Source organism: Ovis canadensis, chromosome 3 (assembly GCF_042477335.2).
Source record: "Ovis canadensis isolate MfBH-ARS-UI-01 breed Bighorn chromosome 3, ARS-UI_OviCan_v2, whole genome shotgun sequence".
Classification (NCBI taxonomy): Eukaryota; Metazoa; Chordata; class Mammalia; order Artiodactyla; family Bovidae; genus Ovis; species Ovis canadensis.
This window is the reverse complement of record NC_091247.1, coordinates 32,624,478-32,636,809: the sequence shown is the minus strand read 5'-3', so window position 1 is coordinate 32,636,809 and position 12,332 is coordinate 32,624,478. Positions and strand designations below refer to the sequence as shown.

At 52.4% G+C, this 12,332-nt stretch overlaps 1 protein-coding gene across 2 annotated transcripts in view; it reads right to left on the bottom strand.

The window, feature by feature from the left end:
* EFR3B (EFR3 homolog B) overlaps positions 1–12,332 on the bottom strand; it is a 96,554-nt gene that overhangs the window by 10,470 nt on the left and 73,752 nt on the right. Inside the window, exons 8-19 of one of the 2 annotated variants that reach the window (XM_069582779.1) lie at positions 12,215–12,293; positions 11,342–11,450; positions 10,897–11,058; positions 9,477–9,588; positions 8,841–8,892; positions 6,475–6,647; positions 5,880–5,955; positions 5,254–5,415; positions 3,612–3,743; positions 2,141–2,208; positions 1,163–1,290; positions 280–371 (exon numbers count right to left, since the gene is read on the bottom strand). In XM_069582779.1, the coding sequence (XP_069438880.1) occupies positions 280–371; positions 1,163–1,290; positions 2,141–2,208; positions 3,612–3,743; positions 5,254–5,415; positions 5,880–5,955; positions 6,475–6,647; positions 8,841–8,892; positions 9,477–9,588; positions 10,897–11,058; positions 11,342–11,450; positions 12,215–12,293 (1,345 nt within the window). Of the gene's footprint in view, positions 1–279; positions 372–1,162; positions 1,291–2,140; positions 2,209–3,611; positions 3,744–5,253; positions 5,416–5,879; positions 5,956–6,474; positions 6,648–8,840; positions 8,893–9,476; positions 9,589–10,896; positions 11,059–11,341; positions 11,478–12,214; positions 12,294–12,332 lie in introns of both variants that reach the window. The other variant, XM_069582780.1, reaches the window with a different exon arrangement.

Here is a 12,332-nt window from a genome sequence, read left to right as displayed (position 1 = left end):
CTTTCAAGACTGGTTTTTAGAACAGCCTCATGGGAGTGTATGGAGGTTCAGTTACTTTTTCCAGATGGATGGAAATGTCTAGGGTATATATGACCAGAGTCAGAAAGAAAACAGGGCTTACTTGAGAAATTTACCTTCCATGCATCCTTAAATGCATAGTGCAGTTAAGGGGGCCTGGATCACGGAGTGTCTGAGTACCTGGCAAAGAGGCAGAACCAGTCCCCTCTCCCAGGGATGCTGAGCTTCTCTAGGACAGCAGATCAAGAAGGGGACACTCACCTCCTCCTTCTCTGGGCTGTTCCTCGATTCCACCTCCACCTGCAGGGAAATGGTCTCTCCAATGCTCTTCCTCTTGGATAAGCGATCCTCATCTGGGAAAAGAGAAGCCCGGAAGCTAGAGTCCCCCAGCCCTGGAGAGGGAGCCAGAAGCATGCCTCTAGCACCATCTCCCATCTTCCCACCCTCCTCCAACCCCTCCAGGCTTGGCTGGGTCCTCAGAGGGCTCAAAGGGATTATTTATACCCTGGGGGCTACAGCTGGAGTTTATAGAGGGCTTTGAGGCTTCTCTGCCCCTCTTAGGCTGGTGAGTTTTGCTCTTCAGGGCTAAGATTTTGCAATCATTGATGAGCACAAAGAAGCTGCTTATGACTAGAAAGCATGGGCGTTGCCTGCTAACAGCTCCAGCAGCATTTGCTCCTATGGACATTTTCCTCTTCCCTCTAAGGCAGGTATTGTTAACATTCCTATTTTACAGCCAAGGCAACTGAGACTCAAAGATGCCAAGGGACTCAGCTAAGAATTTTCAGGAGGGAAGTTGCAGAGAACTGGGTCTCTGACTCCGTAGTCCATGGGCGCTCTTTACAGCACAGTGGGGGCGTCTCCCACAGACAAGCCAGGCTATCTCGTGGGCCAGTTATTCCCAAGGACCCTGCACTGAGGGGAAGACACACAAGCCAGGCTATCTCATGGGCCAGTTATTCCCAAGGACTCTGCACTGAGGGGAAGAGGTGGGGATGCTGAGGATCTCACCACAGATTTCCAGTGTGATATCCAAGTTGCCGCGGAAGGTGACAGAAGGGCTCACAGGTCCCTTCCATTCTGGCCCTTACCTGGCCAAGAAAAGCCAGAGGCAGGCTTGGAAGTGCTTGAGCAGAGCTCCTACCTGTCAGCTGAGGGATGTACGGCACACAGAGCCTGTCGGCATTGTAACCGCTGCCGCCCAGGACTTCACTGATCTTGCTCTGGCGGAAGAGCAGCTCAATCACCACTCCGTCAAGGTTGTGAGTCAGCCTGGGAGACAGAAAGTGGGGAGAGGCATGTGAAGGCCCTGGGTGACCAGGCTGACTTCCGGAGGCCCTTCCTTATTATAAACGCAACGCTCAAGGGAGTGCCCTCGCGGCCCAGTGGCTTGGATTCCAGGCTTTCACTGCCATGGCCTGGGCTCAATCCCTGGTCGGGGAACTGAGATCCTGCAAGCTGTAGCAAGGTAACACTTATTATACAAAATGACAGAGGAGCGAAAGGAAAAAAAAAAAAATAAAAACACCTGCAGTCCCACTTCCCAGAGAGAACCATATCCACATTTTGTGTAGGTTCCCGTGATCATACACATTTATGCACACACGCAAACATTCCCCCGCCCTCCACAGTCCTGTTCCAGGACCTATTTTATTCACCTATTATGCAGTGACTATTTCACATGAACTGCTCTTCCAAAACATTGTGGGTGGGCTACCAGTTGTCTAATGGTATGGACAGGCCATAATTTATAAAGCCATCCTCTATTATGGGATATTTTGTTTTTACAGAATATCTTTTCCTTGAGTTCCCCTGATGTTGAAGTGACGCTGGCCGCTTGGATTGGTGGAGAGGCTTCTCCAGGATATGTTCCCCTGGGCTTGGCCAAAGTACCCAGAGGCTCTATCCCATACTCTATCATACAGCACGTTGAGATAGTGCAAGGTGGGGATCACGGTCACATGAGGGGGATTAAACTTGACCCAGGACTTCTGCGTCACAGGCAGGGTCCATTTTCTGTCTGTGAGCTCACAGAAGCCCGAGTCTCTGGCCTCAGATCACCCACTTTCTTGCTCAGATGCCCTGAGAGTTTCCTTGACCATGTCCCCGCTGTGATGCTCACCTGGGCCTCTCCACAAACACGTCCTCTGGAAGCATGTATGGGGCCTCTTTCTTCCTGGTCTCTATCACCTGAGGTTTGGGAGGAATCAAGAGAAGAGCTGAGTTCAGTGGGGAGAGGGAGATGCAAATGGGCCAAGGAAAGAGCTCCCGCCCCAACAGAGCACTTCCTTCCTCCCACACAGTCCCTGGCAGAGCACCCAGAGCTGAGGGAGAAACTCAGACCAACCAAGACCTCGGGGCAGCTCAGGAAGCCCAGGAGGACTGCTCAAGCTGTCTCCAGTGACACACGCGCACTAAACGTCTGCCATAAGCAGGGGACTTTGCTCCTAGGAGAGTCAGTGTCTTGCTCCCATGTCCTATTCCTGTTTTCTGTTTATACACGAGAGAGGAAGCACAGATCGCACTGTTCCCCAAACCCAGAGGCACCGCAAAGCATCCTGATGGAAAGTGACACAGTGAGTTTCCCTCATCATCCTTTGCAAATTTTTAACAAGAAAAGTGACAGCTATTAAGATGGTGAGACGTGGGAGGACAGTTGGCATCAAAGTACGTGCAGGAGGTGAGGAAGCCCCGAGGCGACTGTTTGTACTGAAGAGGATGTCAGCATTGCTTTTCCTGTCCTCCTGGACCAGCCCACGGCTGGCAAGGTCCTTCTTGGTTCGGGCTGGTCTTTGGCACAGCAAAGGTGCTGTAGCACCTTCCTCCATGCCCCCCAGCGGGTCAGGTTAGCCGAGACCTAGGCTTTCTTGTTTACTTTTGTTTTGCTGGTGTAAAGTTAACCCTACATATGATATCATTCTACAGTTCAGTATGTTTTAAAATGTCTTTTTGCAATAACTGAGAACATTGGATTGTAGAGTGGCTATAAGATAATACCAAGGCATAATCAGTCATTTAATTAATACTTTCATTATGTAAACAGCATAGCAATTGAGCAGGAAGTTGTCCATATTTTTTTAGATATGAATACTGATGTATTTAGGGGTGAAATGACGTGATAACCAAGGTTTGTTTAAGCATATTTCAGCAGAGGAAAAGAAAGAGAGACAGATGAAGCAAATGTGGAAAAACCTTCATAAGTGTTTAATCTGTGTGATAGCTGTGTGGATGTTCACTACCCTACTCACACTGCTTTTGTGATGTAACAAAAATACTTATTAAATGTAGTTTCAGTCCCAGATGACCTGAGAGGTGTGTACATGTGTGCTTCTGGGAGTGAGGGGGGGATAGAGGGGCAGGAAGTACGGGGTGGGGGGCAGGTAGCAGGCTGGGAAGAGGTACAGGATACTGACTATGTCTGATCCCACCCTGCTATGTCATGTCCTGCAGTAGGAGATGCTCTGCTGGGAATTTCTCATCATTAGTTCTCATGCCTGGACTAAGCACGGAGCTCATACAATTCAGCAAAAGGCTTTTTGGGGAAACCCCAAGTCAAGAGCCTCCTGAGCTCTTGGGGTCATGAGGACACCAACCTCATGGATGTGCTGGCAGAAGGCAGGCACCGTCGTGAGTTGGCTGATAAGGTTCAGGTAGGCAGCACCCAGTGCGTAGAGGGCACAGCGGTTGTAAACAGGCAGGTTCTCCTCATTGACCTGGGCCACATCCTAGGACAAGACAGAGGGGACAACCCATATGGGTGCCCACTCTCCACCAACCTCTCCCAACCTCCCTTAGAGATGACCCAACATTCTAGACGAAGTCTCTTCCCGCATTTGTCCCATAGCGTTCTGGGGGACAGAAGTCACTGAAGCAAACGGTCCCTAGAACAATCCATGAGCTGGATGCCCATAAGTACTTGAGGGGAGATGCGATAACCTCAATGCCCACTTTGCAGTTCCAGCTGTAGCGACCTTGATTGTCCAAACCCTCATGAATCCCCACTTCAAGGATGATGTTCCCTTCACTACAGACCTCGGATAATTCTTGGAGGACTGGATTGGTTTGCTATGCTGGATTCACACGTTAAATTGACAAAGCTATGAGAGTCACTAGGGGCTGGGACACAGAGGAATCTCATACTCTAGAATGAAGACTATCATAGCATCGGGGTTGGTCTTGCAGGATTTAGCACCATCAAGCAGGTAGCTAAAGAGTCTCCCTGACAGAATTCCCAGGTTCACCACCACTCAGAATATGATGCCCACTTAGCTTCAGGACTCTACAGACCCTGGCCTTTGAGGTCTTAAGAATCTGCTCCAATTCTTAGTATTCTGGGGAGTGTATTTTCACCCGGGCAGACCTTGGAAGTCTAAACCCTATCTAGCGCCACACTGGCTGCCTGGGAGTCATGACAGGGACTTGTTGAATCTCTAGGTCCCCGAACTTGGGTACAGTATGGGGATTATATATTTTTAATAAGTGTTTAAGGCAATTCTGAAAGCACAGCCAGTTTTGGGAACCAGGTGACGTTTAGATAAACAAGTTTGTTTGGGGATCACTCCTTCCCTGGGAGCTCAGCTGGTAAAGAATCCACCAGCAATGCAGGAGACCCCAGTTCAATTCCTGGGTTGGGAAGATCCCCTGGAAAAGGGATAGGCTACCCACTCCAGTATTCTTGGGCTTCCCTGGTGACTAAGATGGTAAAGAATCTGCCTGCAATGAGGGAGACCTGGGTTTGATCCTTGGGTTGGGAAGATCGCCTGGAAGAGAGCATGGCAACCCACTCCAGTATTCTTGCCTAGAGAATCTCCATGGACAGAGGAGCCTGGCAGGCTACAGTCCATAGGGTCACGAGAGGGGCTAAGAGTTGGACTGAGCAACTAAGCACAGCACCAGGCTATGACTACTCTCTTGGTAATCCATGAAGCCTCATTCAGGCCTTGCAAGAATCCTGAAATACTAAGGGTGAGTGATGTTTTTGAAAGATCCTGTTCCCTGGGTCTCCTTTAGTCTGAGGATGGGTCAAAGCCATGAAATCAGCATTCTTTGGTGGTTACCCCAGCAGGACCGTGGTTTGTGGTCTTCAGAGGAATGGCCGACCAAGAGTGCAACATACCTGGGCTCCAAAACATGGTAGTTAAAACAGTGGCCACTGGGCACTCTCATTAGTGCTTGGCCCAAACAGGTCCTCTCCCCTGACCCTAACCTCTGTGTCCTGCCCACACCAGGCCCCACCTGGACGGCCAGCACCAGGCGGATGAGGTCCACCACCACCTCCTCATTGGCCAGCTCGATGCTGATGAGCGCCAGCAGGCCGTAGAGCGCCTCGTAGTGCTTCCGTATGTTCGTTTCCTCCTTACAGCTCAGGTAGATGTGTCTGTAGAGCTGCTGGGAGTGCTGGAGAAGTGGGTGAAGGTGGGAGCAAGGCCACGGTGGATGGGCACAGGAGGGGCCAGGGCTACGGAAGAGCAGTCTGAAGGGGGTGATGCAGCTCCACCTCCTTCCTCCTGTACCCTCCCTCTCCGCCCTCAGGGACAGGCTACCTTTAAAGCAGACCCCCGGGAATGGAGCACATGTGGGAATATGTGCTTAGGGAAGGCGGGGCCAGTGAAACCAGCAACAGAAGCTGCTGCCCAAACACAGGGGAAGATGGCCAAGCAATGGTCCTCCTCTGGCTTGGGATAAGTATGACCTGGGGGCTTGACCCCCTAGAGGGGTCGGCTGGTCATCCTGACGAATCATAGAGAGGAGGAAGCGGGCTCTGTAGGCATGGCCAGTGGTGACTTGGGGGCTGGAAGGCTGGGGTCCACAGGGCCTGACCCACCCAGGTTTCACTGTGTCTTGAGGTCACGCTTGCTAACCTTCTTCATGAAGATGGTGTCCTGCCGGGAGCACTTGTCCACTTTCAGCTTCAGGACAGAGATGTCACTGAGGGTGCTGCGAGGGGACGTGAGGGGTCACCTGAGCCCTGGTGTGAGGCCAGCAGGGCTCACGTGGTATCCCTGAGCCCTGCCCCAGTCCTTAGTTGTATCAATGTCTCCCTGTGTCCTCCCACCCTTCTTAGCCTGATCGCCACTTTCGCTCAAGTCCTCAAGCTCCTGTCTCATTTTTTCTTAAATACTGATCCAGATTACCTTCTTCCTCACTTTCTTTCATCCCTTTCTGCCCCGAGTCTACTGATAACCCAGCATCCTCTTCTCTTCCTACCAAAGAGCTCCCGTGAGTACCTGCTCTTTATCTCCCAAATCTCTACTCCCTCCCTTGCTCCTTTAGACGCAAGCACCCTTTCAGTCTCCTGCCCTCACAAGAACCTTGGGGCCACGTCCATGGTCAACTCCCTGGTGAGAGGTCCCCGTTGAAGATCTGCACTGTCCTCCCACCTGAGTGTGAGACCCTAATGGGAGCCTTCTTCCCCATCACATACCAAATTGAGGTGGGGGGAGACCCTAAGTTCACCTGATGGTAGAGAACTTGTGACGGTTGCCATGACGATCAATGAAACTGATGAGAATCTCTAGAACGAAGAGACGGATCTCTGCGTCCTCCATGAGGGCGGTGGAGAGCAGGCGGTCAAGGAAGTTGCTGGGCAAAGCTGACATCATGTTGTTGCTCTGGAAGCCAGTGGATACCTGCAAGAGAGTCCGGGATCACATGCCTAGGAACACTGGTCCTCCTGGCAGCGGTGAGGAGATGGAGAAGCAGCCAGCAGGAGCTGGGTCCCAAGCATCCATCCTCTCTAAACATCTCCCAGTCCAGTTCCCCCTGTCCTTCACTGTAGGCAGCTTTGGGGAACCCTCCAACATCTACTGAGGCGACCTGCTCAGCTCAGTTTAGCTGAGCAGATGGGGACAGTATCCAGGGACATTAAGCTGGTAAAAGCAAGCAGAGGGTGAGCACTGGAGGGGAGCAAGAAGCCAGAGAGTATCTGAACCTAAAGTTCCAGCCCAGTAAGGCACACACGGTGAATGTTCACCATAAACACACTTCATCAGGAGCACGGACAGCCACAGACAAAAGGAGAGATAGTGGAAGAACTTACAGCTGGGCCAACGAATTAGAACCCACAGACATAGTCACAGTCAGAGAACACACATAGAGTTTGTTTACACCTCTTCTAGCTAGGCCATGATGGTGGTCTTTGGATTAAAGCCTGTTGGCATACTGAGACATCTCATCCGTGATATTGTCAAAAAGCAGCCAAACAGATTTATTGTTAAGTCCGTATTGCAAAACAATGCCTTTGATGATTCAGCAGGCCCTTGAGGCTCTGGTAAAGCCTGGTGACATCAGTGTTCACTGCAGTGGCGTGTATTTAAGGTGTGTCCCCAACCATCACCTTGGTAAGATGCTGGGTACAAATCAAAGAGGGTAAACTCAGCAAAGAAATGGCAGGAATACATAGACCAAGGAGGTAGCCAGATGCGGGTGTCAGCAGGAAAAGCCTTTATAACAAGGGGTGACATGAAAGGTGTGGGCTGGGAAGGGGGGACAGTAGGCCTGATCAGGAGCGAGGGGGCTGTGCTGACTAGCATGGTTAGCACAGAGACAGGTTGGGGGTGACATGGAGGTTCTAGGGGAGGGAATGGGTATGGAGGGTCTTCCAATTTCAATCTGAGAAGTCTGACATCTGGATGTACATCAATTGGAAACTGAGATTGACTCTTTAACAAGGAGCAATATTTCTAGAAAATTCTTGGTTGAATTTAAGATTGGTAAGGAGGGAGGGGGAGAAGGCAATGGCAACCTGCCCCAGTACTCTTGCCTGGCAAATGCCATGGATGGAGGAGCCTGGTAGGCTGCAGTCCATGGGGTCACTTTCATGCTTTGGAGAAGGAAATGGCAACTCACTCCAGTGTTCTCGCCTGGAGAATCTCAGGGACGGGGAAGCCTGGTGGGCTGCTGTCTATGGGGTCGCACAGAGTCGGACACGACTGAAGCGACTTAGCTGCAGCAGCAGTAAGGAGGGAGGGAGAAACCAAGAGAGCAGTCTAGTTGTGAAATGTCCAGAGTTTAGGCCAGGGCTGTTCACAAAAATACCTGAGGCACCTGTTACAAATACACATTCTAGGACCTCACTCAAACTGATGGTTCAAAGTCTCTAGGGACTCTATATAGTAAACAAGTTGGTCACGGGAATGGCATTTGAGAACAATAAATCTAGGCTCCAGTGATGGCTGCAAAGATGGAAAGAAGACAAATGCAAAAATATTGCTAAGTGAAGGGTAGGGGCGGAGATTCCCTGGCGGTCCAATGGTTAGTTAGAACTTGGCACTTCCACTTTTGAGTCCCGGGTTCAATCCCTGGTCAGGGAACTAAAATCTTGCAAGCCACATTGCATGGCCAAAAAATTTAAAAGATAATTTTAAAATTAAATTACCTAAAATAATTATAGTTATTATTTTTAAAAAACTGATAAAGGGAAAGATGGTAACTGGGAGATTGAGGTGGGCATAAATGCCAAGGGAGAAACAGGTGGAGGGGACCTGGTGAGGTACTTGGAAGGAGAAAGGGCAGGGACCAGGAGATTCCATCTCAATCCAGAGATAAGGTTTGAGTGACAAGACCATCAGTAGCTGAGAAGGTACCTTTGTGAAAGTTAGAAACAGGTGTCCTGCCTGCTCTGGATAACCCAGCCTTGTGGGTGCCCAGCCTGCCTAGTGAGTGGAACACAGGTTAGAGTCAGTCCCCTAGTCACCCCTTTGGCTGGGCATGTTTGTGCAGTGTGCAACCTGCACAACAGAAAGTGATTGCCTTCTATTGGCCCCTTGGAAGGAGCTGCCTCCTGCAGAGGCAGAGCAGGAACGGGGACAGAAGAGGCTTACCTGAAGGAGGGATTTCAGCAGCATGATCTGGGTCAGTCGATTCCTGTTCTCCCTATAGATCAGAGATACAGACGATCACCAGGATGGTGGTGCAGATACAGACGACCCCGCACTTGTGTGCCCAGTTCTGTCATGTGATTATATTCTCCATGAGGCTAAACTTGCTGGGTTACCCAGGACAGTGACTTCCAGAGGAAGGACGCTGACCAGCTAGTGGTAAAGTACCAGCCTCTCAGTGCAGGAGATGTAAAGAGATGCAGGTTCAATCCCTGGGTGGGGAAGATCCCCTGGAAAAGGTCATGGCAACCCACTCCAGTATTCTTGCCTGGAGAATCTCCATGGACAGAGAAGCCTGGTGGGCTACAGTCCATGGGGTCACAAAGAGTAGCACACGACCGAAGCGACTTAGCGCACACACACCCCTCAAGGTGGGCGATTGTTACTGATGGGACAGTCAGTGGAGTTACGTAGGATCCAAAGGCCCACGAAAGGCTGCGGAGGGATTTGCGAGTAGAATGAGAAAAGACGTGTGAGGGCAGAACCAGGAAAGTTGAGGTGGAAAGGGAGAGAGCCGAGAAACGTGGGAAGGGGAGTTGGTGGAGTCTAAGAAGGGAGACGAAGGCAGGGTAGACTTACCCAGTCCTCCCCGTCTCCATGGGGTGGTGCAGGGAAGGCAGTGGAACCTTGCTCATGATGAAGAGGATCACCTCGGAGCGCTGGTAAGTAGGCAATGTGCTGGCAAAGGAGCCTGCAGGGAAATGACAGAGGAGAGGGCTGGCTCTGGTAAGGCTGGCAGCTGCAGGGAAAAGGCGGGGGGGGGGGGGCCCTGCTCAGCCTTTCAGCCGAACAAACTACTGTGAGGAGTGCCAGCCGACTCTTCCAGGCTCCTGTCCCTGACCTGTTATGCCCGTGGCTGTGGTGACTCTTCCAGGCTCCTGTCCCTGACCTGTTATTCCCGTGGCTGTGGTGAAGGTGTGGGACCTAGAGGGGATGCTCCAGTGGCACTGGAGCAGGGAGACTCTGAGCCCTTACGATCACGTGTGGACTTCAGAGTGTCCATGTGCATACTATAGCTTTCTCCCTGTCCTCTTTCCTTCCTTTTGTCTTTCTTTCTCACCCCTCCCCTCCAATACTTTGGCCACCTGATGCGAAGAGCTGACTCATTTGAAAAGACCCTGATGCTGGGAAAGATTGAGGGCAGGAGGAGAAGAGGATGACAGAAGATGAGATGGTTGGATGGCATCACCGACTCAATGGACGAGTTTGGGAGTTGGTGATGGACAGGGAGGCCTGGCCTGCTGCGGTTCATGGGGTCACAAAGAGTCAGACACAACTGAGTGACTGAACTGAACTGAACTGAACCCCTCCACGTGGAAGGATCAGGTAGGCCTAATGGAGACTGGGGTGCAAGAAGAGCTCGCCTCTCTTAGCCTCTGATCTGAACTCCAGGCTGAGAAACCCAGGGAGATTGTTCTGTGATCTGACTCAGGCCTGGCCCCAGGGACGATGTGAGCTGTGAGCTGTGAGCACCGTGGGCTGACTCCACTTCTTCCAGTGTCCATGCATTAACACCAAGTGCGAGCATGCGTGCTTAGTCGCTCAGCTGTGTCCGACTCTTTTCAACCCTGTAGACGGCAGCCTGCCAGGCTCCTCTGTCCATGGGGATTCTCCAGGCAAGAATACTGGAGTGGGCTGCCATGACCTTCTCCAGGGGATCTTCCCCAACCCAGGGATCGAACTCAGGTCTCCAGCATTGTAGGCGGATTCTTTACCAGCTGAGCTACCAGGGGAGCCCCAACGCGATGTTGAGTGGACGACAAACCTACAAAGCCAGGGACTAACATCCTTGGGGGAACGGGGACCGCCCATCTACCCCTCCTACAGCAGGTCTGGCCCGGCCGCCCCCCTCCCGGGCCCCCGCCCCTCCCGGGCCCCCGCCCCTCCCGGGCCCCCGCCCCTCCCGGGCCCCCGCCCTTCCCGGGCCCCCGCCCCTCCCGGGCCCCCGCCCCTCCCGGGCCCCCGCCCCTCCCGGGCCCCCGCCCCTCCCGGGGCCCACCTATAGTCTTGATGACTGCCTCCTGGAACATGCGCTCTTCGTGTTCCTTGATGATCTTGGTGCCGAGGCTGATGGCCCCGTCGTAGCTCCCGGTCAGAGCGTAGTCGATACTGAGCCGCAGCTGCCTCAGCAGAGTGTTGAACATCTCCAGCACTGTGGGCCCTGGGCACAGTAGGGTGGAAGACCTGACATCTGGGGCTGGCACTCCTGGCTCATTGTTCCCTGCCCAGGCTTACCGGGCAAGCCCAGACCCACTTCCAGCCAGGGGCTTCCTCTGCCCCCCCGCCCCGCACCTTCCCTGGCTGAGTTCTCCTCCTGAGGATAACCGCTCCGACACCTCCCTACCCTTGCCCTTTTCTGGAAGGAGGGACAGCCCACCGCTAAGGGCAGTGCTTCGTCTTTGAGGGGGTTCCCACCCCCCGTTCCGCTCAAGATCCCCCCTTACCCACAGAGCCGGTGGCAGCGATGACGGCAGCTTCCGACAGGACCTCCACGATGCCAGCCCGCACCGTGGCCGCGCTGCGGCTATTGGCATCCAGGTGGCTCAGGAGCTGCTGGATAACCAGGTGGGAGTGCTGCGGCTGGGGGGGAGGAAGACGTGCTGGTCCCCAAACAGCAACCCCCCCAACGTGGCCTCTGAGCCAGGGCAGCCCTCCAGGAGGACCCAAAGTTGTGTGGACAAAAAGTGAGGTTCCAAAGCTAGCGGGCACTAGAGATGGCGCCCAGATACCCTGGCTCCTCTTCCTGAGTTTCTCCCCCATCCTTGGTCCAAGGAGGAGTTGAGTCAAATCCCAATGAAGACTTGGATTTCCACGTATTTCCTGGGCCCTTTCACTTCCAGTGGGTCAAAAGTCAGTTTAAAAATACTGTCTTCCTTTTCATTTCCCCCAGGTGCCAGGCCTTAGAGTAAGGGCCACAAGCACTTTAGTCCAGTGCTGCATAAAGTGTGGCCCATGGTCTGGTGCCAATTCAAGACCTGTCTGATTTCCATTTACATTTACATTGAGCTGAGGACAGAAACTGAGAGCAAGTGTTGAGTGAGCAATCTGACAAAGCCACGGCAGCCAGTTATGGTCTGTGGGCTTGTATTTTGCATGAGGCTTTCACTTACTTTTTCTGGGAATTCTTTTCATGTTTTATAAAGTATAAGTCTGTGACATATTAGAAATAAGATGGTTTAAACCAGTCCATCTCCACGACTAGGTCAGGCAGCACCAGTTCAGACGACTAGGGGCTGGCTTTCTCCAGGTGTGCACCATCCCGCTCCCAGGAGTACCCTTGGCCAAGGGCACAAGCTGAACCTGGAGAACCATCATACCTGAATTGAGTACATGATGATTTTAAAGCAACGGATGGCGAACACCTTGGGTTCCCAAAGAGAGTGGTTATCCAGATGGCTGTGAGGGAAAAAACGTGGAGAGTAACTATGAAATGCA